Below are 24,024 nucleotides of genomic sequence, written 5' to 3'. Positions count from 1 at the left end.
ATCGGTCTTAAAAAAAAATCACATATGCTTTGTTTACTCTCTCTTCATAGGCTGGCATTGTAAAGGAGGCTGTTTAGATTAGGGTAATAATTCTTCCCAGATTTCATGTAATCTTGGCTAGATTTGAGATGTAAAGCTCACAAACTGTATCCTAGGCTGCATCTGAAGAAAGGTGGCAAAGAAAGTATTTGTCCCCCCACTCTGCCCTTGTGAGGCTCCATCTGGAGCACTGCATCCAGATACAGGCCTGGAGCCCCCAGCATAAGAAGGATGCAGAGCTGTTGGAGTGGATCTGGAGGAAGCCACAAAGATGATCAAAGGCCTGGAGCACTTCTCCTATAAAGAAACATTGAAGGAGTTGGGCTTATTTGGCTAGGGGAAGAGCAGGCTCTGGGAAGGCCTAATTGTAGCCTTCCAGTACCTGAATGGAGCTTAAGAGCAGGATGAGGAGCAGCTTTTTACAGTTTGATAGTGATAGGAGAAGGGGGAATGGCTTTAAAGGGGGGAAATTTAGATTAGATGTCAGCAAGAAATCCTTTCCTCAGAGGGCGGTGAGGCGCTGGCACAGCTGCCCAGAGAAGCTGTGGTGCCCCATCCTTGAAAGCGCTCAAGGCCAGGTTGGATGGGGCCATGGGCAACAGAGCTGGGGGGGGGCAGCCCTGCCCACGGCAGGGATATTGGAGATGTGGCACTTAAGGATGGGGCATAGTGAGCATGGTGGTGATGTGTTGGTGGTTGGACTGGATTATCTTAGTGGTCCCTTCCAACGTTAACGAGTCTGTGATTCTAGGATTTTGTATGAGTAGAGGCAGTATATTTTCCACTGAGCTTTGTTTCATAGTTTCTGAAAATTAACACATCGATGCACAAATATCTGTGCATATTTTTTTAAGTTGAGATGTCTGTGTTTCTAAAATAAAGGAGGGTATGCCTTAAGCAGAAATGTGTCCAAGCATACCCTTTACCATGTCTAAATGAAACTGCACTGGAATTTTACATCAGCAGAAAATAATTGCACTGTTGGCGTTTAGCCAGGGACCTAATCCTGCTGTTCTGTAATCTCATGCATCAATTATTTCATAGAATAAAAATAGAATATTCTGCAGCACCATTAACAGTAATGACTTCAAGTGACTTTTGCACTGTCTTACGCCTGATTCACAAATAATAAAAACTTCAAGACTTAAAATGGTCTTACAGTTTCGTGCAGATTTGAACTTCTTTTCAGTTGTGTCTGCAGTTTCATAGGCTCTGGTGTGATTTACGCATTTTTGCAATGATTGTACATATTCTTTGCATCAGTATGGTAGGACTGGCTTGTGTGTCTTGGAATGCACTTGGATTAGGTTGGGTAGTTGCAGATATGTTTGATCTCACGTCATTACAAGCAAAAGAAGTCAAAATAATTATTTCAAACTTGATTAGTATCAAATGCATATTTAAAAAAGAGGCTGTGGAAGTTAACTGTTTTGCTTTTTCAGCTTGAATAACAGAATTGAACGTTCAGTTATCTACCCAAATATGTATACATTTAAAGGTGTAAAGGCACAACAAAGTCAACTATTTTGTGTGTGTGTGTGTGTTTGTATATACTTTAATGTGACAAAATGTGTAGTTTAGCTTAGGTGTTGCTGTAATCAGTCTTCAATCTCTACTGTTTGGTTGTGAGATCTGGATATCATGTTGATAGCACTTCTGAATTTTTCTGCAATTACCTCGCCTTGAATTTTCTGCAATAACAAATTCTGTGATTTTACTGTTATATAACAGATGAAATAGTGAAACAGTTGGCTTTGACATTCAGTAAAAATGGATTATGAATGAAAGTCCAGATGATTCCTATACAGGGACCTAGAACTAGATATTGTAAGTTATGAAGGCCTTGAAGCCATTTTAACAGTACTTTTCAGCATGTAACAGTAGATTAGTTTATGGTTAGAACTGCTGCCAGACTTTTGTTGCACTCTAAGGCAAAGGCTAGAGTGCATTGTGAGTGATAGCAACAAGGGTGGTATTGAAGCAGAATAAAGGGCAAAGCAAGTTATAGGAACAGTAGATGTGCTTACAAGGTGTGCAACAATGTCAAATTTCTGGAACATGAAGACTGTAGGAGAATTAGTGGCTTTACATAAAACCATTCCCTGTAGTAGTTTTGCAGTCTCTTGCAAATGCAGTTTGATTTCTTTCTCTGACTAGTGTCAGCCATAGAGTCTATTATAAACACATCAATTGCAGATCCATCTTAGATAATTGTGCTACTGTCTCTGCTTTTTAGAAATGCGCATAACTGATCTGCATCATCTTTGAGATTATAAATAGTATTCACAGTGTGCACCTTCCCAGCCTGTGCAGTGAGAGCAGAAATCCATATGTTAGGAGCCCAAACAAAGCACACCCTTTAAGTTACTCCATCTGTGGGACTTTGGTAACCATGCAAAGGTCCTCATACCACTACTTACGTAGGGCAGGTACCCCTGAGTAGTAAAATGGTAGTGCCTGGATTTTAGTAAATAGATCATTTTTCAGGAATTGAGTTAGTATGGTTTTTGTGCTTTTATGGCATCATCCATCTGTTATTTTTGAAACGCTTTGCAAATACTGATCATTTAGCTTTCCAAAGTATCTTGATATACACTGTAGATGGTGATTAAATTCATACTAACATGGAGAAACTTAACCACAGAAGTTAAAATTTTACTTTGGATCCTATAGAAGCATTCATGGAAGTTGTTTATGTGAAAATCCCACACTGACAAAATAGAATTGAATACAAAGTATGGACTATCTAGGCTAACAAAATCAATTTTATCTAATAATAATAGATTTAAAGCAAAATTTTAACCATAGTTCACATACGATCTTCATTATTCAAAACTACTTGAAGAGGGGCCCTGCAATCAAAATTCCAATATTACTATTCTTCTTGTCACATAAAGTTTTTCAAGTATGGACTAATACTGATAGTTTTTCTTCTTCAGCTTCGCACTTCTCTTTATGTGATGAGAATATCTATAAAATTGAGTAAATGATGTCTAAACTGAACTGTGCCGTGCCCATGACATCCTCGTATGACAGCCCAATATGTAGTCCCAACTCTGGGGTAAAAGAATGCTTGTAAGGACTGCAGAGCCTTTGTGGCAATAGAAACTTAATCTCAGTTTGTCTGGGAAAAAGGCAGCCATGTGAACAGCTGCATTTCATGAGGCCTCATGGCACACTGCCTTGCAGATAATGTTTTCACTGAGATGCAAGACAACCAGAACTGTTAAAATATAGTTCAGAGATGTTAGTGAGCCATACAAATGATTTTGTGTTCATACAAGAAGCTGCATCTATAGTTGTATATTTCTTCTTTAAAGTGCTAATTTACAGCAAATGATGTTTAATGTATTATCAAAATTTTTCCACTAAGAAAGATCTCTGGGATTTTATTGGTGTGCATATGCACTTGGCAACAAAGGGAGGGCTAAGGGAGTAATTTACTCTTGACTGGAAAACACATCTTTTTTCAGGTTCTGAAATCAGTTAATTTTTTTTTGTCTGTGTTTATGCATAGCTATAGTGTGTTACAAGTTCTGTTTGGGCTTACTCATCACCGTATATGTTCCACTTTAAAAGAATTACTGAAGTTACAGTGAGTTCTGCTTAGTGGACAGATAAATAAAGCATTTTCTAGCTCTCACATTTTGTTCTGCTGTCTCCTTGCTAAAATTCAGTCATCTTTTCTTTGTGTAAGTATCCTAAAAGCTAATGAGGAAAACAAAGTTTATTTATGGCAACTCTTCAGCAACAAAAATAAAGGTTGATGTTAGAGAAGGGATGGAGTGTAATAAATAAGCAAAGATGTATTCTGTGTAAGCATCCAAGAATTTTTTTTTATGACGGTGGGATTTTAAAAATGCATTTCAATTGAGAAGTTGATAATGTGTTTAATGATTTTGGAAGTCATTTTACTTAGAGGAAGGATTTTATTTTTCGTATTTAAAAAAAAAAATTATAGTAGCTTTTAAAAATGGATAGTTATATTATGATTTGATAATAATCAGGCAGTATGCAAATGTAATTTGATAATATTCAACTGTTCAGTTGCTGCATTAGATAGGAAGATTTGGGTTTATTTAAAAAATAAAAACCTGTTCATCTTTTTTGTTTGGTTTCCAGTTAGTGCCATACTGTATATATGTGCTTAGTACTTTTGATTTGAGAGTTAAGCTTCTTTTGTTGTGTTTGGCTTGCATCACTGCATGTCTCAGCTTTCAGGGTTTGTGTAAAGGTACAACAAAAAACCCCACTAGAGAATTAGGTTATGTTCTATATATTGACAGAGGTCTGTTTGATTGTGTCTGCATTTGATTTTGGAATGAATGTTCATTTCTTGCTGCATAAGATTATCTATGTGTAAAGTATTCTGCCTGAATTGGGTGCTTAGCATATATCTTGCCTGTTAGGAAACTTCAGGCTCTGCTTAAGTTCTGATGTATAGCCATGGAATTAATGTAACAATCTGCAAGATGATATCTTAAACAGCTTTGTCTCCAAATATATGTACCTTGAAAATGCCACTAGAATTCCAGAAAACTTGTATGTTTATGATAGAGACATATTCATGGGTAAGAACCCATAGTTCAGTGATAGTCCATTCATTTACTGATCTCGCAGTTCAGTTCCTTCTGTTTGTTCTGTTACGACTAGTAGGAATTTATTTGTGAGAGAGAATCATTTCACTGTAGTGGAGAGACTGCAAAGATGAGTGCAAAGATCTGTCTTCACTATCTGAGCCTTGTGTTTTACTTGGACCCTGTACCTTGTCAAGCTACAGTATGAAAACTCCCACTCCATTTGAATATCCCTCTCTAAGTCATTTCAACACTGTAGTGATGGATCTGATGCTGGAAGTCATAAAAACACAAAAAGGTGGTTTCTGAGCAAGGCTTTACAAATTGTGTATAAGAAAGAGAGCAACAGAGATAGAGTAACCTTTGGATATTTGACTGATTGATAGTGAAAAGGGTATCCAAAGTGAACACGAGTAGCATGTGTTTGTTGCAATAGAGAAGATGCCCTGTAAAAGACAATAAGGCAAACTGGAAGTTGAATTTTAGTTTTGTTCAGGTTGGATCATAATATTGTGTTTTGTTGTGTAAATACTCTGTCCATCTTTGAAAAGCCAAAATTAGAGTACTTGTTGAAAAAGCCCCTTTGATAAAAACACCTAAAAGGAAGAGTATTTTCTTACCTTACTCTTTTTTGGTAACATTCAAGAAGTAAATATCTTGTGAAAAGATGTTGTGCTATGATGAGGGGAAAGGTGGAGGAGAAGGCTGCAAGCACTGGAAATTTACAGCTGCAATTTCATTAATTCTGTGAAGAATTTCTTGTTAAAATTCTGTTGGTGGAGAAAGGGAAAAAATGACCTATTTTTATTTCAGTAATCTTTTTTTCTTTTACTTTGTAGCATCACTGTTGAAGTGTTTAAAACACCATTCTTAAAACTACAACCCATATGGAGAGTGCTGTTAGGAAAGATTTTCCAAGCCTTAATACAGTTTATGTATGTCCCATTGGATCTTATTTTATCCAAAATTCCATATTGTTTACAGAATAGGATTGCCTATTGCATTACAGCTTCTTGGGCTTATGAAATCATTCTGACTTTTCCAAAAATCCAAGTGCTCTGGCTAGGTATTGTATGTTGGCATCTAATTATCAGAAAACAGGGAAAAATACTTCAATAAGACAGTCTTGTTACAATCTTGTTGTGGCTAATGAAGTTTTTTAATATGGTTTATAGATTCATACAGAACTGGACAAAATGACCTCAATATTATTAAAAAGTTATTCAACATAGTTTGTTCTTAACAGTTCATGTTAGCAGAGACAGTGAAAAGCAGTTCCCTGAAGTTACTTCCTTAGTGTAGAATGATATACCAGTATGCTGTTTATGCAGTTGCTTTTTACCTTTTGTTTTCTTTTTGATAATGGAATTTATGATGCAGCAGCTAATGCTGCTGTTTTAACTACAGCACGAAGACATTTCATTGACTGGCATGTTTCTACTTCTAGTGTGTTTGTACTTGTTCTTCTCTTAGCCACAGATTAGTTTATAATTGTTATATTAAGGGGGTGGCTTATAAGATGTTGTGGAAGATTACAGTTACTCATCCACCAAGACATGCTTGAGCAAGGGGTTCAGGTGAACATCACGAATGTCAACAAATCCAAGTGCAAGATCTTGCATCTGGGTCATGGCAACCCTCAATATCAGTATAAGCTGGAGGATGTAAGGATAGAGCACAGCCCTGCTGAAAAAGACTCAAGGGTACCAATGGATGGAAGCTGGACGTGAACTAGCAGTGTGTTCTCGAAACCCAGAAAGCCAACAGTATCCAGGGCTACATCAAAAGAAGCGTGGCCAGCACAGCAAGGCAGGTGATCCTGCCTCACCTGGAATACTGCATCCAGATGTGGTGTCCTCGGTACAGGAGAGACATGGAGCTATTGGAGCATGTCCAGAGGAGGACATCCACAAAAATGATCCAAGGGGTGGAATGCCTTCCCTATCAGGACAGGCTGAGAGAGCTGAGGCTGTTCAGCATAGAGAAGAGAAGGCTTTAGAGTGACCTGAAAGCAGATTTTCTGTGTCTAAAGGGGGGCTATAAGAAAGAAGAGGACAGACTCTTTGTAGAATCTGTTGTGCTCGGACTAAGGGAGATGATTTCAAATTAAAAGAGAGGAGACTTACATTGGATATAAGGAAGAAGTCTTTTACAGTGAAGGTAATAAGGCACTGGAACGAGTTACCTAGAGAGGAAGTGAATTCCCCATATATGGAGACAGTCAGGGTCAGGCTAGGTGGGACTCTGAGCAGTTAGATCTAGCTGCAGGTGTCCCTGTCCATTTCAGGGGAGTTGGACCAGTTGGCCATTAAAGGTCCCTTCCAACTCGAATGATTTTATGATTCTTTGATGGTCTTGTTGCACAGAGTTTCAGTATCACAAATCATATTTTCATTATCAGATATAAGTGTTTGAATAGATTATTGGTGGTTTTCTGATTACATTTAAGCAATGTCTGTAGATTCATCTGGGTTGGAAAAGACCATCAAGATCAAGTCTGGCTATCAACCTGACCTGTCAAGCCTACTATCAAACTACGTACACATCCACACATCTCATAAATACCTCTGTGGATGGAGACTCCACTTCTCTTGGCAGCCCATTACAGTGTTAGACCACCCTCACCATGAGGAAATTCTTCCCAATATCCAAGCTAAAGCCCCTATGGCATAACTTGAGGCCATTTCCTCGCGTCCTATTACTTGTCACCACAGAGAAGAGACCAACACCCTCCTCACTGCAGCCTCATTTCAGGTAGTTAAAGAGAGCAGTGAGGTCTCCCTTCAGTCTCCAGACTAAGCAACCCCGGTTTCCTTAGTCACTCCTCATAACTTTTTTTCTAGCCCCATCACCAGCACCATACTTAGTTATATTGCATGGGACTTCAGTGGGATCTGCTGATTCACTTACTGTGCTGTACTGCTGAGGGTTTGTATCTGCCATGCTTCAGAATAACTTGATTGTTTTAATTTTGTTTTCATTTCATTGGCAGAGTTGAGGCTATGCTTATTAAAACTGAAGTCAGTACGAAAGAGGTATAAGATTATATGAAGGTAGTTTTCAAGTTCTAAACATGAGGATCACAGAATAGCCGGAAAGAAATAGGATGCAGATCATTATGGGTATGAACGGCCTATAGGAATAATGAGATGCAAATCATTAAATGAAGATAGTGTGATTGGATATCAGTTTTCAAGAGAGGTTATGGAAGCGTGAGTCAGGAATTGAGCGGAGGGAAAAAAGTATTGCTGTAACCGAAGGAGGTGAGGAATGAGATGGAAATTCATACAGAAGTGATTTTAAAAAGTGCTATGTGTAAAATGTGCAGAGTAATCTTTCCAGTTCTACTCAACACTGAGAATGCTTAACTGGAGTTATCGGTCCAGTTTTCAGGCTTCTACTCTTGCTGTCAGCATTGACCTTTTGTTGTAGTTAGGGTTTTAGCTAGCTTTCATGCAACTGTGGCTCATTTTTTGAAGATTACAAATCCAGGTACGGTACGTGGAGATAGCCTTCTGCTGGTATGGCAGATTTTTTACTTTACATGCATGTGCTAGCCACTGATTTTTTTCCTTCCATGTGTGTATTCATTTCTGACAGTAGCATTTTTGCATAGTACCCTCTGTCTGTACTGATGTTTCCCATTTAAGACATTCTTCCAAGTCCGTTTTTTTTCCTTCTTCAGAGCCAAAGGAATTATTTTCTTCAGACCACCCTAACCTTTGAAAAAGCCTTAGCGTTTCATTTAAAATAGAATACCACCATGTACATCCTACAATTTCTGTATGCTTAGCGTTAAGTGCTGCTAAAAGTCGTAGTATGTTGTAACTAATCCTCCAAGTCTTCCTTTCTCTCTTAGATGCTGCCTTCTATTGCATGTAATCTGAGTGGTTCTGTTGATAATTTTACTAGGCCAGAACACTTCTGCTAAGGCTTCACATCGGACTGAGCTTCAGTACAATCCATTTCATTTGTCAGTGTCTGCTGAACACCTATTTTGTATAAATTTATCAGTAAACCAGGATGAGAAAAAGTCTATATACACCTGTATTTTCCTTTCAGTTTACAGTTAAAGCATGCACAAAAAAAGTGGGTGAAGGAGGAGCCAGAGATCTTTCAGGAGGTTCAGTAATGATTTATAACAGTTTTATATTACTACTCTGTGAGTACTGACTACATGTCTGACAAACCAATGCAAGAATTATAGGTGATCAAGCGCATCCACATGACAGCTGGTAACAGACGAGGATTTGGGATTAGATCCTAGATACTGAGATGCTACAATAGCGTTTCTCTGTGGTAGAAATAGGGAAGAGGAAGAAATGGCAGGGAGCGATTACTCCTACAGCTTTCTTTGTTTTTCCTACAAGAAAGTTAAAACACTCTTGATAGTTATATACTGTTAGAATTTGACGTGTTGTATTTGTTGGTTTGCACAAGTAATTCCTGAGTTTACTAAGGTAATGCAAGAATGAAAGGCATTTTTTCTTGGCAATGTTTTTGATGATATTTGATCTTCAACTTCCACTATGTGTAAATAGTGGTGATCGTTGCTCTGAAAAAATGGCAAGATGCCAAGATCCAAGTGTAGGTTTACCTAGGGGCCTCTTTGGTTTCTTGTCCCCTAGCCACTGCTGTTTATGCTGCACACACAATCCAGGCGCACAGTTTGGAAGGGTTGTGCAACTGTCCACACTTGCATATGAGCTCTCTCCAGTACAGTTCAGATCTCTACCTATTCATCCACCTCCTGTGAGGACAGATATTTGTATGCATTTGATTGTCTTAAAGTGGGCATTTCTTTGAAATTTACTGAGTTAGGAAGTAACTGCTTTTCTTACACTGGAAGAATTGGAAATAATAAGACTACAAGCGTATGCTTGGATTTTCTCCTACCAGCCCTTACAAAGAAAATCCACAGTTTTGAGATTTAAATACCAGCTATATTTTGTGTTGAGTCTGTGGTTAAAGTCTACATTATGATGACTGTTTCTGGAGTCTACAGAGGATGCTGTGGCCAGCATAAAGAAACTTCCTTATTTTGAAATTCATTCTTAATCACCCATGAAATTAACTATTGGAGTCTGCCTTGGAGTTGGCACAGTCTAATAGTAGGGGTTTTAAAAATATTTAACAACATATTTGGAAACAGAACTTTTCTGTTCCTTATTTATGTGTTTTTGGATGTTGGCTCTTGCATGAGAAAAGTGCTGTATGCTTTACTGAATACTGAATTTAGAAATCTTGTGGTTTCTGTTGGCACTATAAGGGAGCAGCGAGTCTAAGTCTCTGGTACTTGACGAGAACTTTTTTGTGTTTTAATTATTAGACGCATGAATAGAAAGCCAGCTCAGTTCAGCTATTGTGTTTATTGCCTTTTTTATTCACCATAAAAAAGCAATAATTTTTCTGGATTACTATCTTTAACACGATCTGCAACTTGAAATCAGAAGAAAGCTGAAATATTGTTAGTTCTTTCTTCTTACAGTGAGCAAGAAATTGAAGAAAAAATCTATTGAGAGATGTTGAAGTGTAATATGCTGGATTTATAACCCAGTTAAATGTTGCAGTTCAAGTCAACTCAACAGTTCATTAGGAGTGCCTATAGTACTTGTGGCTTGTGAAAGTACTAGTTAGGATTCCCCATCTTGTCAGTAGGCCAGACACTTAATACAAAATGCTGGAGTGACAGCATCGATGGTCAACAGAAGGGCAACTGATGGCAACCAGAAGGACAACCTGGACTTCTGCAAGGCTTTTGACATGGTCCCATACCACATTCTCATCTCTGAATTGGAGAGTTACATTTGAAAGCTGAACCATTTGGTGGATAAACAATTGGTTGGATGGTAACAAAGTGTTGTAGTCAATGGTTCTGTGTCCAGGTGGAGGCTCAGTGATCCACCTCGGGACCAGTGCTTTTCACAACATCTTTATCAATGACACAGACATGGCGATTGAGTGCACCATCAGCAGGTTTGCTGATGACACCAAACTGAGTGAAGCAGTTCATATGACAAAGGGACCTGAGCGAGCTTGAGAAGTGGTCCTGTATAAACCTAATGAGGTTCAATAAGACCAAGTGCAGTGTGTTGGGCTAGGACTGAAGCAGTCCCAGGTATGTGTAGAGACTCACTGAGTGCCACTCTGTGGATGACCTCAGGGTCCTTGGGGACTGGAGTCTTGACATGAGCCAGTGGTGTGTGCTTGTGGCCTAGAAGTCCAACAGTGTCCTAGGCTGCATCAAAAAAAGAGGTGCCCAGCAGAGTGATTGTCTTCTTCTGCTCTGAGGCCCCATCTGCAGTACTGTGCCCAGGCCTGGAGCCCCCAGCATAAGAAGATGTGGTTTGGTTGATGCTCTGTCCCTGGAGACTTTCAAGGCGAGGCTGGATAAGGCCCTGAGCAACATGATCTAGCTGCAGTGTCCCTGTTCATTGCATGGGAGTTGGACTAGAAGGCCTTCAGCGGTCCCTTCCAACTCTAAGGATTCTATGATTCTATTATAAGAAGGATGTGGAACTGTTGGAGTTCATGCAGAGGAGGGCACACAGATGATCAGAGGGCTGGAGCACCTCTCCTGTGAGGCAAGTCTGAGCCTGGAGAAGACTCCAAGGACATAATTGTGGTTTTCCAGCACTTAAAAGGAGCTTGTCAGAAGGGAGACATATTTTTTACATAATCTGATAGTGATAAGACAAAGGGGAAAATTTTAAATTATAGGAAGAGAGGTTTAGATTACGTGTTAGGGTGAAATTTTTCACTAAGAGTGTGGTGAGGCACTGGAATAGGTTGGAGAAGCTGTGGGTGCCCCATCCCTGGAGGCACTCAAGGTCAGGTTGAATGGGGCTCTGGGCAGCCTGTTCTAGTTATTGGTAACCCTGCCAATGACAGGGAGGTTTGAGGGCTTTGCAGTCCCTTCCAACCCACGCCATTCCATGATTCTATAAGCCTGATTGCAAAGGTGGCTTGGTAATGGAACCAGAGTCTGCAGGGGAAAACTGACATATGTGAAAGCACAGCTAAGGTATCATAAATGAGTGTTGCAAAGTTTAAGTGATCCAAACTTCAGCACTTGCATATATTTGAAAGAACTACCATGTTTAAATTTGGTTGAAAATGCTCCAAAAATTTGTTGAGGTTTTCTTAAGGAGAAAGGAAGTCATTTCAGACAAATTAATTCTTCATTTCTCAACAAGTACTGGCTTTCCTGAATCAATTTTTTATGAAAAGTTGTGTATATGAAAAACAGTTGGCCAGATCTAATAAAGCATTTGAAAATTATATCCTAAACATTGCTAGCTGAACAGAATATTTCAAATGAATACTAAAATTTTAGAATTAAATTACTATCTTCTAAGAATTTCAAAACCTGTCTTTCACTGGAACAGTTTTTCTTTAAATAAAATTCTAGCTTTTTGGTTTTGCATTGTTTTTTTGTTACATTTTACTTAAGAAATGTTTGGATGTCAGTTAAGATTTTTTTAATGAAGAAGGAAAAAAAATCTGGTGTTTTTGTCTGTGGAAATTTTGCAATTAAATTCTGGGCTTATTGACATTCTTAGGAGAAATGCAGTGCTTCTGGTTGGTTTTGTACAACCTATTAATAACTTCTTCAAAGTTTTAATATTTCATAGCACTTAATGGAAAAAAAGGCACACAAGTAATATGATAATGCTTTACTTGCCAGTTTATGAAGCCAGAGTTGTTTTATAATGGTTGTAACAGCTGGGCAAAATTACGAAGCTTTGATCTAATGCCAAATAATGTGTCAAATTACCATCTGCACAGCAATGCTCGTAGCATACATTGTACAGTAGTGTATTGCTTATCATAAAAATCAAATACTAACAGGTGTTTAGAACTTCCAAGAAGTTGTACATATATTTTTAAATCACATTGATTTGAGACTAGCTGATAGTCATCCATACTGGTATCAAAAGTATGTGACTTATTTTTATAAGCACTGTTGATCTAAATCATGGTTTTTACTCTTCAGTGAAAGAGGAAATATATAAGCAGCATAGTCTGATAACTACTTAGAAATTGATAACTGATGAGAGGCGTGTGAAAATTTTAAGACTGAGACTCTCTTGCTTTTGGCCAATGAAATCAACACTAATGAAGGAATTGGCTTAAAATTTCAGTTGTTTTTCATGTCAAAATATTTTTCAGAAAGAATATTAAAGTTACTGACAGATCTCTCCCATACTAACTCTTATCTATAGACCAAAATAAATGTAAAATTATAATAGCATGCTACCTTTCATTTTAATTTGTGAATAATATTGAGTATACCTTCATGAAGAAGAGAAAACAGTAAAAGTATTTTTAACCTAGTGCTGAATTAGGAAGACCTCGCTAGTCTATATTTGGAGTAATGTATATGTTGAAGTCATAATATAAAAGAATCATGAGCAAATCACTGAAGAAAATTCCAGTGCATTTAGAGCTTTTCAGTATAACCTGCTTCTGTGATTTGGAGTATCATTTCTGATGAAGTCTTTAGTACTAAAAGGCTAACAGAAAACTTGTATGTGTAAGTTAATAAGTGTTGTAGTCAATTTTGTAGGTCTTCTGCAACTATTTAGCAATGAAATAATTTTCCTGGAATGTTTTAATTTTTTTCCTGTTTGAACTGAAAACCTTTGGGGAGTCTCTGGAGAGGGCAACCAGGTAGTTTCTGCTCAAGCAGAATTCTTTCAAATACTTTCTTTAATTTGTATGTTATGTCCTACGTCTTTTGTTCTACATTAACTGTAAGTATCTGAGTGGCTACTTGGGAGTAACTTCATCCACTTTTCTGATGGAACATGGCAACTATTTCATGCACTGTATGATTTAAGATAGGAAATGAAGGACTGTATTCCCAAATTTTTATAAGGAAATATAATTACTCAGACTAGAATTTGGCTGGAATGCAAAGTTTAAGTTGTTGTCTGTGCAAAAACGTTCTGTTTTTGTTGTTGGTTTGTTTTTTTTTTCATCTGATAGGTAACTTCAAGTATAGTTGTATGAATTCAGAATTGCTGTTGATTACTTTTGAGATCCCAATATCTGAGTGTCTTCATGCTGTAAGTTATTAAGGGGCAATGCTAGTTTAAAACAAATTTACTACCTTATCAAAATGCTTCTGTTTCTTGCTGTGCTGTGTAGGGTTACTTTAAGATTTCTCTCTTAGTGATCTAGCTTGCATACTCTTATCTAACATGATGAAACTACTGAAAAAAGTGACATAGCAGCAAGCTGCCTTGATCTGTGTGAAATTTTTATAGCATCTGTACTGTGCTTTACCTTGGACAAGAATACTTCAGTCTGGTTTTGGTCAATATGTTTGTAACTTTTTATTCTGCTCTGAAGATTCTGTTCTTGAAAAGTTAAGATAAATGTATTTCACTGCATTCCAGCAACTGTTCCGTTGTTAGATCGTGGCACTGGAGTTCTTTTTTTTTTTTTTAATGAAATCTGTTTCATTTCCATTTATTCTATGTTAAATTTTCAGTATGCTTCAGGTAGCTTTTTCAAATTCAGAAAAGTCATGAATTGAAAAGGTTAATTTTTAAAGGAAAAATAAGTTCAAAATGGTGGGAGTGTTTGCTTTTCAAATTAAAAATTGAAACAACTTAAACTCCCAGAGTCTTCTCACATCTCCCTTGGAAACTCCCTCTTTTACTGTAACTTTGTGGTCTTGATGATATTCACAGAGAAGCTGATTTACTGAATAAAGAAGTTCTTTAAGCTTTGAGTTTTGGAACATGACCAGTGTGTCTGAACCCAGGTTTCAAATTTTACTGGCATTTTGTTGGCAAACCAATTTTTTGGAGTCCTTTCTTATTTGGGTATGTTTCCTGACACCTTTGGCTGTATGGTACTGTGTTTTAAAATTCTCTTTTTCATATATATGTTTTTTTTTTTGAAGAGAAAAAGCCTATAAACATATATGGAGGATTAATTATGAAATATCTGGTATAAAAATAGAGAAGCAAGAAAATTAGCAACTGAAAAATGCAGTAAGCAGGAAAAAAAGAACATTTAATGGTACTTCTACCCTGTCTGTTCAACAAGCTTGATTTCACAAGCAAAGCGTGTACAATTCTGAGGCTGTAATATGGTAATTTAAATCAAGCAGAAATACATATGTGGTAAAGAAGAGGTGGTTTGGTCTTCCCTTTTACTCACTGGCTTTTTTACTCTTACTTCCCTTTTGCCAACAAGCAGTGTTCATTTACGATGAGCCAGATTAGAGCATTGATCCAGCTAAAAAATAGCTCACATGGCTTACATGCCCTACTAACAGTCTTCCTATTTGCTGTAATTTTGTTTAAACCATTTCCAAGTATATAGTATAAGTTGCCAGTCTATGTCATTCATAGTATCAGTAGATTATTCCTTGCTGAAAATATCTTATACACATCTTATTACAGGACATTTTTTATATTTTTTTTTTTAGTAGTATTTATTTCTATGAAGTACAAGAAACTAGCATTTCAGTGTGCCAGCACTTTTTTAGTTTTCCACAAGTCTGGGACGTTGTAATTACTTACGCTTTTTCATGGGAATATAGGATATTAATATATCTAAAGAGTTCAAAGAGAATTTGATACTAAATGGTCCTTTCTGTACCAACGTTGCTACAGGGAAATCCACTATAACGTGAAAAAAGCTATGAATTTTTGCAATAGAACAGAAGAGTGCATTCATGTAATAGTGTATTCTGGCACGTATTTTGCCGTCTGGATATAGGCGAAGTTATAACAGAGCAGAGCAGTATGTTTCCCATCATTTAAATAAGCGCCACAAGGATTAACAGTTTAGGTGTTCTTCTACCTGTCTCGGCTGCATGAGTCAATCTGTTTGGGGGCTGTGTATTGCACCTGGTCATGTATAAAATGATGAATGGAAAGTGGAAGATGTTAAAGTTAGGTGTTAATCAGTGTTAGTAAGAGATTATGAAAATTGCTTTAATCTAGGAACCTATTTGGGATAGGGAATTCCAGTGATCAGCTTTTGGGATAAGCTGCTAATTCTGTAATTTGTAGCTAGTGCGTAGTTGCTGATTAATCTCAACTGCATTTTAAGGACAGATAGAAACACAAAGGCTACCAGGTTTCTGTACATTTCCTGGAATCAAAGAATCGTTCAGGATGGAAGGGATCCCTGAAGGTCTCTAGTCCACCCCTCTGCTTTTAAGCAAGATCAACAGTGAATTCGGACTAGCTAGACAACAGTCCAGACAGATCTTGTAAACTCCACATACTGAGATATTCCACAACCTGTCTGGGCATCCTATTCCAATGGTCAGTTATCCTCAGAGCTCAGTGTCACTTGCAAACTTGATTGAAATGCATGTTTAGATATGATTTATCAGTGGGTTGTTAGAATTAGGGTAGTATGGTTCGGTTCCAGTTGGACTTGATGATCTTGAAGGTCTTTCCCAACCGAGCAATTCTATGATTCATTTTCTCTCACAAGTCATCAGTAAATATATTGAGATAAAAACAAGATGCATCTCAGAATAAACTCCTGTGGAACTGCAATTTGACCAGCTTACAGTAGAATACAAGCCATTAAACACTACTTTTCAATCCTAGAATCCAAGCTTGACTGGATTATTTGCTCGACTGGTAGCACACACATCTAGATCATTCCAAACTGGAATACAAGATGATTGCAACATTTGCCCCATTCCATTCTGGGGCTTCCCCTTATCTTTATGACTGTGAGTACAGAAAGCAACCTTGATGTGACTGACATCAGCCAGCTCTTTCAGCACTCTCAGATGCTTTCATAGGCTTGAATAAGTCTAGGTTTCTCAAGAGATTTATGAAATCAGTTCATTTCTACTGCTTGTATTTCCTCTTCTGCTCAAACATATGCATAAAATCCTGGGAGATATCATTGGTGAAGACCAAGTGAAAGAAGAAATTTTGTAACTTTATTTAAGCTTTATCTGTATGTCCCAGTCAGCTATGAGACCTCATTTTCCTTGTTTATTCTAACAGAGGAGCAGTAGAAGTTCTTGTTGCCAGTTTTCTTGCCAACTTCTACTGTAGTTGAGGATTGGCTTTCTTAGCATCGTCCTTGCTTGTCTGGACAGTATTTCTGCATTTTTATCATGTAGTCTGTCTTTGTACATTCTTCTTGCATTCACAAATTTTTGTTTTAGACAAATCAGGCACCCTGTTCATCTAACCTGTTTCCTAAATATTGTGATGAGCTGTTGTATTGGCTGGGTTTGCTGAACTCCTATGTCTTTTAGAACTGCCTCTTTTTAAGATGCCACCTACCAGGTCTTGAATTTTTGTGAAATCCAGAATTTGTATGTGTTACTTATCTTCCTTATTCCTGTCAGAATCTTTAATGGCATTGAATCATAGTTGCTATGGCCTAGACTACCACATATTATCACTTCCAACTTGCTCTCCCTTGTTTGTAGCAGACAACAAGTAGATAATCTAACATATGGGTGTCCCACCTTTTGTCCCTGGGGTGCATTGACAGAAGAGTTGTTGTTTTGGGCCACATATAAAATCTGTCGTATAGTTAATGTATGTAAGTAACAAAGCTTCTTTTTAAAATACGTTTTTGATTCAAATATTAAAAAAAGAGGGCAACAAAAACATTAAATCAGTGGGATACTTGGCTTTTGTGAAATTAATGCATCAGTGTATGGTTCTGTGGAAGTGGTTGCAATTCTTAGTGAGATCTCAAAGCATTTATCAAAGATTTTTTTTTGTTCCTATGCTTCATCCTTGAAAAGAGTTGTTCACAAATTTATGTACTCCCAAAAACACTAATCAAATACTAATTTAAAAGTAATCGAACTTATAATACTAATCAAAGCTAAATAAAAACATATTGCATATTACAATTTATTTGGTAGTTTTGCGGGTTTTTGAGATGTTGAAAATTACAAAATTTGTCAGCACCACACAAGTGAATGTGCTCACTTATGAAATAATTTTACAAAATATTACATCATTCCTTGTTGCTTATGCTGTGTGTACTCGAGCTACGCATGATCTACCCATGAAAAATAACACTCAAAATCATAGTAATGTTAACAGTTTACAATCCTGTGGGGCTGCATTGCTAGCTGTTCAGAGCCTCATGCAGTCTGTGTACTGCAGATTGGTCACACTTGACCTAACATTTATGCTAAGAGCTTGCCTTTGGCACCCTCTAGAAGTCACTTGGATTGCTTGCGTCCCACTTTGTTTCCTTTTTATCAGTTGTCAGGGAGATTAGAGTTTCCCATAGGAATCAGGATCTGTCATCTGCAGACGTTCTCAAGCTGTTCAAAAAGTCTTTTCTCCTTTGTCCTTTCAGCCTGTAACAAATTCCCTCCCACCATGATGTCATTCCTTCTGGCTTCTGCTCAGATTGTAGCCCACCAGCCCTTAATCAGATTGCCACCTACTTTGCAGAAGAACTGCATATATTTGAGCTGTTCCTTCAGGTTTTCATGTTCTCCTGAAAACAAGCTTCTAGATAGGGAAGAGGGACCCATATCAGGACTGCCACTAAGAAAGCCTACAGTGTGGACTTGAGAGATCTGTTATGCTTGGCCAGCATGCCCTCTGGCAGGCCTTTCAGCACACACAGCCTGGAATCAAACACAGCACCATGCAATTGAGTGCTATGAAGAGGAAATGGAGAGCAATGGAGAGTTCAGAAAAAATGCTAGTGGGTATCAACACTGCTTGTTTTCAGACTGGATGTAGTGAACAAAAACAGTGGATATAAAGCAGTAAAGTAAGTGTTCAGGCCACCTTTTTGTCCAGAATAGTACAAGAAACTTATCAAAAGATATGTTATTTTCCTTTCAACTAAACATTGAAAGATTTTATGTTATTTTATAATTTCCTGTGTAAACAGTAGTTACAAACAAGCTATTTGAGAGTGGGATTTTCAGAAACTTGGAGTGAAGGGAGAAATCTGTTCATAACTCACCCACTTGTGCCCAGGTATTTTAACATCTGGAATGTAATGCTGCCTGTTGTAATACCTCTGCAATACTGTAACACAGCAGGATGCATTAATGAGAATTTCAACCTTAAACCCACAACATCAATGAAATTTATAGTTGTCAGGCCGCTAACATAATTCAAACATAGTTTCTGTGGTTTCAATTCCCATACAACATTCACGTCAGAAGAAAAGTCATTGTGTTGAGTAGTTATAAAGACAGATACGTTCTCAGACTTACAATTTCTTTTAAGTAATTAGGTATTGTTTATTGCTCTTGACAGCACTCGTGCTATGTGTTACAGGATCTATAAAAATTACGCTAAAATCTGTTTTCGTATTTCAACTGTTCTAATATTCTTGCATACCAAAAGCGCTTTGCTTACACTTCGGAAAATCCCACAAAAATGGCCAAGGCAGAGAAGAAAAATTTACTTACAATTCAAGTATCTTCATCTGTGGCCAGATAAGTGCTGTCTGATATTTTTCCTGATGGGCAAATTTGTTTTCAGATGTTCCACGTTTTCCTGCTCTTGTATTTCAGTGTGGTCTTTTGACTTAATTTATAGAGCAATTTTGTTACAGAGCAGAATAAAGAACAAAGAATTTCACGAAGGCAAACATTTAGAAGAAAAACTTGGTGAACATTGTGATTAAGTTACTTTGTAGGAAAATGAAATAGTTACGTCTGCAACTGATTAAGTTGAAAGAAAAGAGGGGAAGTTGAAATGCAAAAAAGTGCACGTACAGTTTCTCTTTCTGGAAGGGAAAATACAAGTTGTTTCTCTCAGAAAAAAAAACCTAGCAAGCACACACAATTTACATAGCCCCGAAGCTGAGTGAGGGTTGTGTTGTTTTCTTCTCTTTTACTATCTTAGACTTCATGGTATTCCCAGAACAATCTCAGGAAATAGTAAAAATAAATCTCTCTCTTGCTACATCAGTCTGGGTATTAGCAACTTCCCCATGTTGTGTCCATCTTGAAGAACATATTCAATACCCTTAAAAGCACAGACTCAGTCTCTGTGTTTAATAAGTTGTTACCTGCTGCCAAGCCTCTAATAGCTACATTCATGCATTCTGTTGATCATATCTCTTTGTTCTACAGCCTGTGCTTTGGATTCATACTTATTTTTTTACTGCTTTGATTATTTTCCTCCAAACGTGGCAGCAAATTACATTTTTTTCCCTATTTATAAACAAGTATCAACAGAGAAGAAACAGAAATCAGTGTTTTTTGACAAAGCCTGTAATCTCTTCTTAACTGAGCTTCCAAATTTAAATTAGATTTTCTTGTTGCAAAGCTATGAACTTGTAATTGAAATCATGCTGTTCCCAGATGACAGTGCTGAAGCCACATGGGCATAAAGAGCTGCCTAGGATTTTCTGCTAGATCCCGGTATAAGAGGAGGTGTTTTCTCAATGCTGACAGTAGATTAGTGATCATAGTCTTGACAAATAATTTGTAGTGTCCAAAGTTACAATTGTCAAACTGTAACTCAGTGAAAGAGATTGTCAAAGAGATCTGGCTACTGTACTGACAACATCTCTCTGATTTTGTGGTCCTGTGGAAAAATTTTGCTGGGTCTGTCAAGGCTTTTGTTAGTTTTGGTTCAAAAACATTTCTAATTAGTAAAGACATTTATAGTCCAGGCATTATTTTAGTCTTCAAATAATGTACCATTTTGATCATTATGAAAGCAAGGCAACCCTTTGAAAGCTATTCTGAATCTTCTTGCTATTGATGTTGCCCTTCGAGTTACTGATGTCCTTTTCAAACTGCAAGGTAGGACATCTGACTGGTTCCTTAGCATGATGTCTGCCAAAATACTTGTGTCTGGTGAGCAGTGGGGCCATGCTTGTGCTTGGAGCTGGTCCCTTCCACACAGTGATGCTTGATTTCAGAACTTTAAGCACTTTTCATATGTATCTGAAATTCAGAGAAAATAGTTTTGAAAGATTGGGCTGCACTTATCTCTAAGACAAGACCAGTTTTGTCTGAATGAACAACGTTATATTTGTGCCCATTTTAGAAGTAGAGTTTTAGACTATTAATCTCTCTCCAAGTTTGCCTTGCTGGCACCATCTTGAATATCTATTTTATCTGTTACGTAACTCTTCCCAAAAATGTGAATTGAAGAAGGATCATAGTACAATTCAGATCTGTTTTAAAGCAGCTTGAACAAAGTTCTCACAGTAGGGTTTTTTTTTCTTCTTCTTTTTTAAGTCTAGCATTGACTCATTTGGTGGTGTTAAAGTGCACTTTCTACTTATCCCCAGAGGAAAGTTAGTATTCTTTTAAGTGAAACTATTTTAAAAGCAGAACACAAGCCTAAAATAAGCCAGTGTTCTCTAGAGCTCTCAGAAGGTGTAGATTTATTTACTGTAGTTAAATCATAATTAGTTCTCAGGGGATAGTGTATCTTTTAAACTGCTTTATTGCCACCATATTGGTTTTCTAAATAATCAGAAACTGCTGCTGTTATATTCTGTAGTATGAAAAAAAAATTGCTTTAAGTAGAAACAAATGTCTAGAATTGCTAGTTGTCACTTACTGAAGATAGTAGCACACAAAAAATAAGCAATTCAAGAAAATATGAAGAAATGCAAAACGTGTGTTATCGGAAGGCACCTTGAGTGAACTATAGCTATAATTTTTTCCAGTGTAATAGATACAGTAATGTTTTACATGATAATTTTTCAATTAATCGTTTTAAAACATTCTAATGCTTTTTGCTCAAGAATAAATATTAACTGAAAAAGGATAAATGGTAGCGCAATGTTAATGTAAAATATTACCTGATATTTAAGCCTAAATTCTCATGAATGTAGCTTAGTGTTCCAGCTGATAAGCATGTTTTTTTTTCCTTAATTGACAGGTTAATGTTCAAGTTGCCTGAGGAGATGGGTTTAATAGCAATCGCTGTTCGACAAACACAAGGGAAAGGTTAGTAAGTTTCCTTCTAGTTCTATAAATGCATACTGAACATACAGAATAGAACATTTTAATGTCACATAGCACTAAAGATACATTATAAGTATTTTTTGATAATAAACTACAGAATAATAGTGTCCTCTTCTCTTGCTTGAATTGTGGATTTAAATTCAAAACCTAAGTTAGCGGAGACCAAAGTAAACATTTTCAGGATGTTTGGTGGCTTTTGCAGAAATGATTTACTGGTCCTCTAGTTTCTGCCAAAAAGTCTCTGCAGTCATGCAAACTGCCATCACTATGCATTTAGTGTAATACAAGTCAGATTTCCAAATCAGAGCTCCTTTTTGATTTAACTGCAACAAGACTGGTTCTTGACTTGCTCTGAGACAGAGGTTCTGCTGAGTCTGCAGGACTGTCTTAAAATGTCACATGGGCTTTCACAATCTTTTGCAAGCATATACAAGCAGGTTCTGCCTTTTTCTGTGGAAGATGCTACCACTTCTTTAAAAGTCACTTTCAGTTTGGTGGAAAAGCACAGTGCCGAGGCTAATAAGCTCTTCTAAACATAGATCTACATGAAGGTGGTTAATCAGTTTCTGGCTGAAATCTAGCTTGTGTCAAGATGATTCACTGTATGGATGGATTTTTAGACACACTCAACATATCTTCACAAATACTTCTTTACTTAAACAAAGCAATATTATCTGGAAAGTGTTTGTTACCCAATACCAGGAAAATATTGGAAACAAGTCATTTAGGACATTCTAGGAAACCAAGTAGCAGCATGCACATTAAACAACCTGCTTGTTTTTGTGTTTTTAAAGAAGTTTTGCACTTTAATCATTTTTTCTTTCAAAATTAGTTTGGAAACTTCTGTACAGGACTTACTGTATGTTCTGAGATGGGTACTGCTGAATCTTTCATGTAGTTATCTGTATTTAAAAAATAAAAAAATGATGTTTTTATTAACGTTTTTTCTCTTTCATTGAAGTTAATTTTTTCTCCCCCTCCCCAGGTCGTGGCGGAAATGTTTGGCTCAGTCCCCTTGGTGGTGCACTGTCCACTTTACATATCACAATTCCTCTACATTCCAACTTGGGCCAGAGAATTCCTTTTATTCAACACCTAGTGTCCTTGGCAGTGGTAGAGTCGGTTAGATCATTCCCAGGATATGAGGTATCTCATTTTAATTAATCTCAAAATTTGTTTCAATTTTCATTAAAATCTAATTTTTACTATGTCTTCTATACGTTGAATGACTCAACACTGATACAGGGGTGAAGAACAGTAGTAAGTTTATACATACTTGACTATTTATGTTTTAAGAAATCTAGTATGCATATGGTGAATGCTGTCTTTTATTGAGCTGAGTATACTACCCTCACTTCTCTCATAATCTGACAAAATTTAAGATTCAATCTTCAGCAGTGAAGAAAATGTCATTATTGTTTGTCTAACAATTGAGTTAATTTGTTTTGGTTCTGAAGTAGCAGGGGAAGTGAGAGGAAGGAAAAATGAATAAAATTGACAAATCCTTTTCTGCTTTTTTTGTCAGTGCTGTTTCAGTGATCACTTTATCCCTTCTAAAGGATTTTTCCAACTCTTGTTTAAGGTTGAAAACTGATTTCTAAGGCAAGAACTTAGGAGTATTGCTCTCAAGAGGGAATCAAGTGTCCTGTCATCAGTATTAAAATGAAGAACCAGTCTTCTTCAGCACCTCATATATCTCCTTTTTAATGTTACCATTTCCTAATATTTGCTAACTATAAAACTTTGGTATTTTACAGAAGTAGTTAACTAAAGCATATGTTTCCTATATTACAGAAAATCAATGACTTATACACATTTACACATGAACTTTATTATAGTGGCACCCAGTAGCTTTGCTGTAGTTTAGGGTCTGTCAGCCTTTCTATTAAAACCTTCTAACTTCAGTGCTTCATAACTTGACTATAAAAGCAAAATGCTTCAGGCTAAAATTTACAGTATGAAGTATTTGGCTGGAGTGAATAATTTAACCATTTATAATGGAAGGGACAAGGGTTAGTTTTACAGAATATGAGTCTGACTGGGGAAGGAGTTAATTTAGGAGTTTTTGCTTCTGTATGCCTACCTGTGTCTTTTTATTCTATTTTATTCCATTATAGATGAACAATGTGACTGACATACTAAGTGTTCATATAAATATAATGTGAACTAATAATGTAGATATTGTGGTACCAAACTGATTTGGAGTAGCTTGATATGACCAAGACAAAGCTACTCAATCTCTTTGACGGTAGAGAAACACATATTAAAGAAATCTTCCAGTATACAGTAATTGAGAGGATTTAATTCTGTTGTCGTGGTGTCCCATCCCATCCTCCCCTGCCCAGTAAATAAAATACAAGACAATGGATTAAAATAACATTGAGGGTCCTGACTCAAATACATTAAAACAAGGAAATTCAAAGATTTATCTGAAAGTCAAAGCTTAAATTTTCCCTTTGGACTTGAGCATCACTTGGC

General features: G+C 37.0%; 1 protein-coding gene across 1 annotated transcript in view; it reads left to right on the top strand.

Moving 5' to 3' along the window:
- HLCS (holocarboxylase synthetase) overlaps window positions 1-24,024 on the top strand; it is a 115,745-nt gene that overhangs the window by 81,485 nt on the left and 10,236 nt on the right. The window contains exons 7-8 of the mRNA XM_042809478.1: window positions 21,461-21,528; window positions 22,532-22,692. Coding sequence (XP_042665412.1) covers window positions 21,461-21,528; window positions 22,532-22,692 — 229 coding nt within the window. The remainder of the gene's footprint in view (window positions 1-21,460; window positions 21,529-22,531; window positions 22,693-24,024) is intronic.

The sequence above is a fragment of the Centrocercus urophasianus genome, unplaced genomic scaffold, assembly GCF_019232065.1.
Source record: "Centrocercus urophasianus isolate 14NV4802_14NV808 unplaced genomic scaffold, USGS_Curo_1.0 seq_12, whole genome shotgun sequence".
Classification (NCBI taxonomy): Eukaryota; Metazoa; Chordata; class Aves; order Galliformes; family Phasianidae; genus Centrocercus; species Centrocercus urophasianus.
The sequence above is the reverse complement of the archived record's forward strand: the minus strand, read 5'-3'. Positions and strand labels throughout refer to the sequence as shown.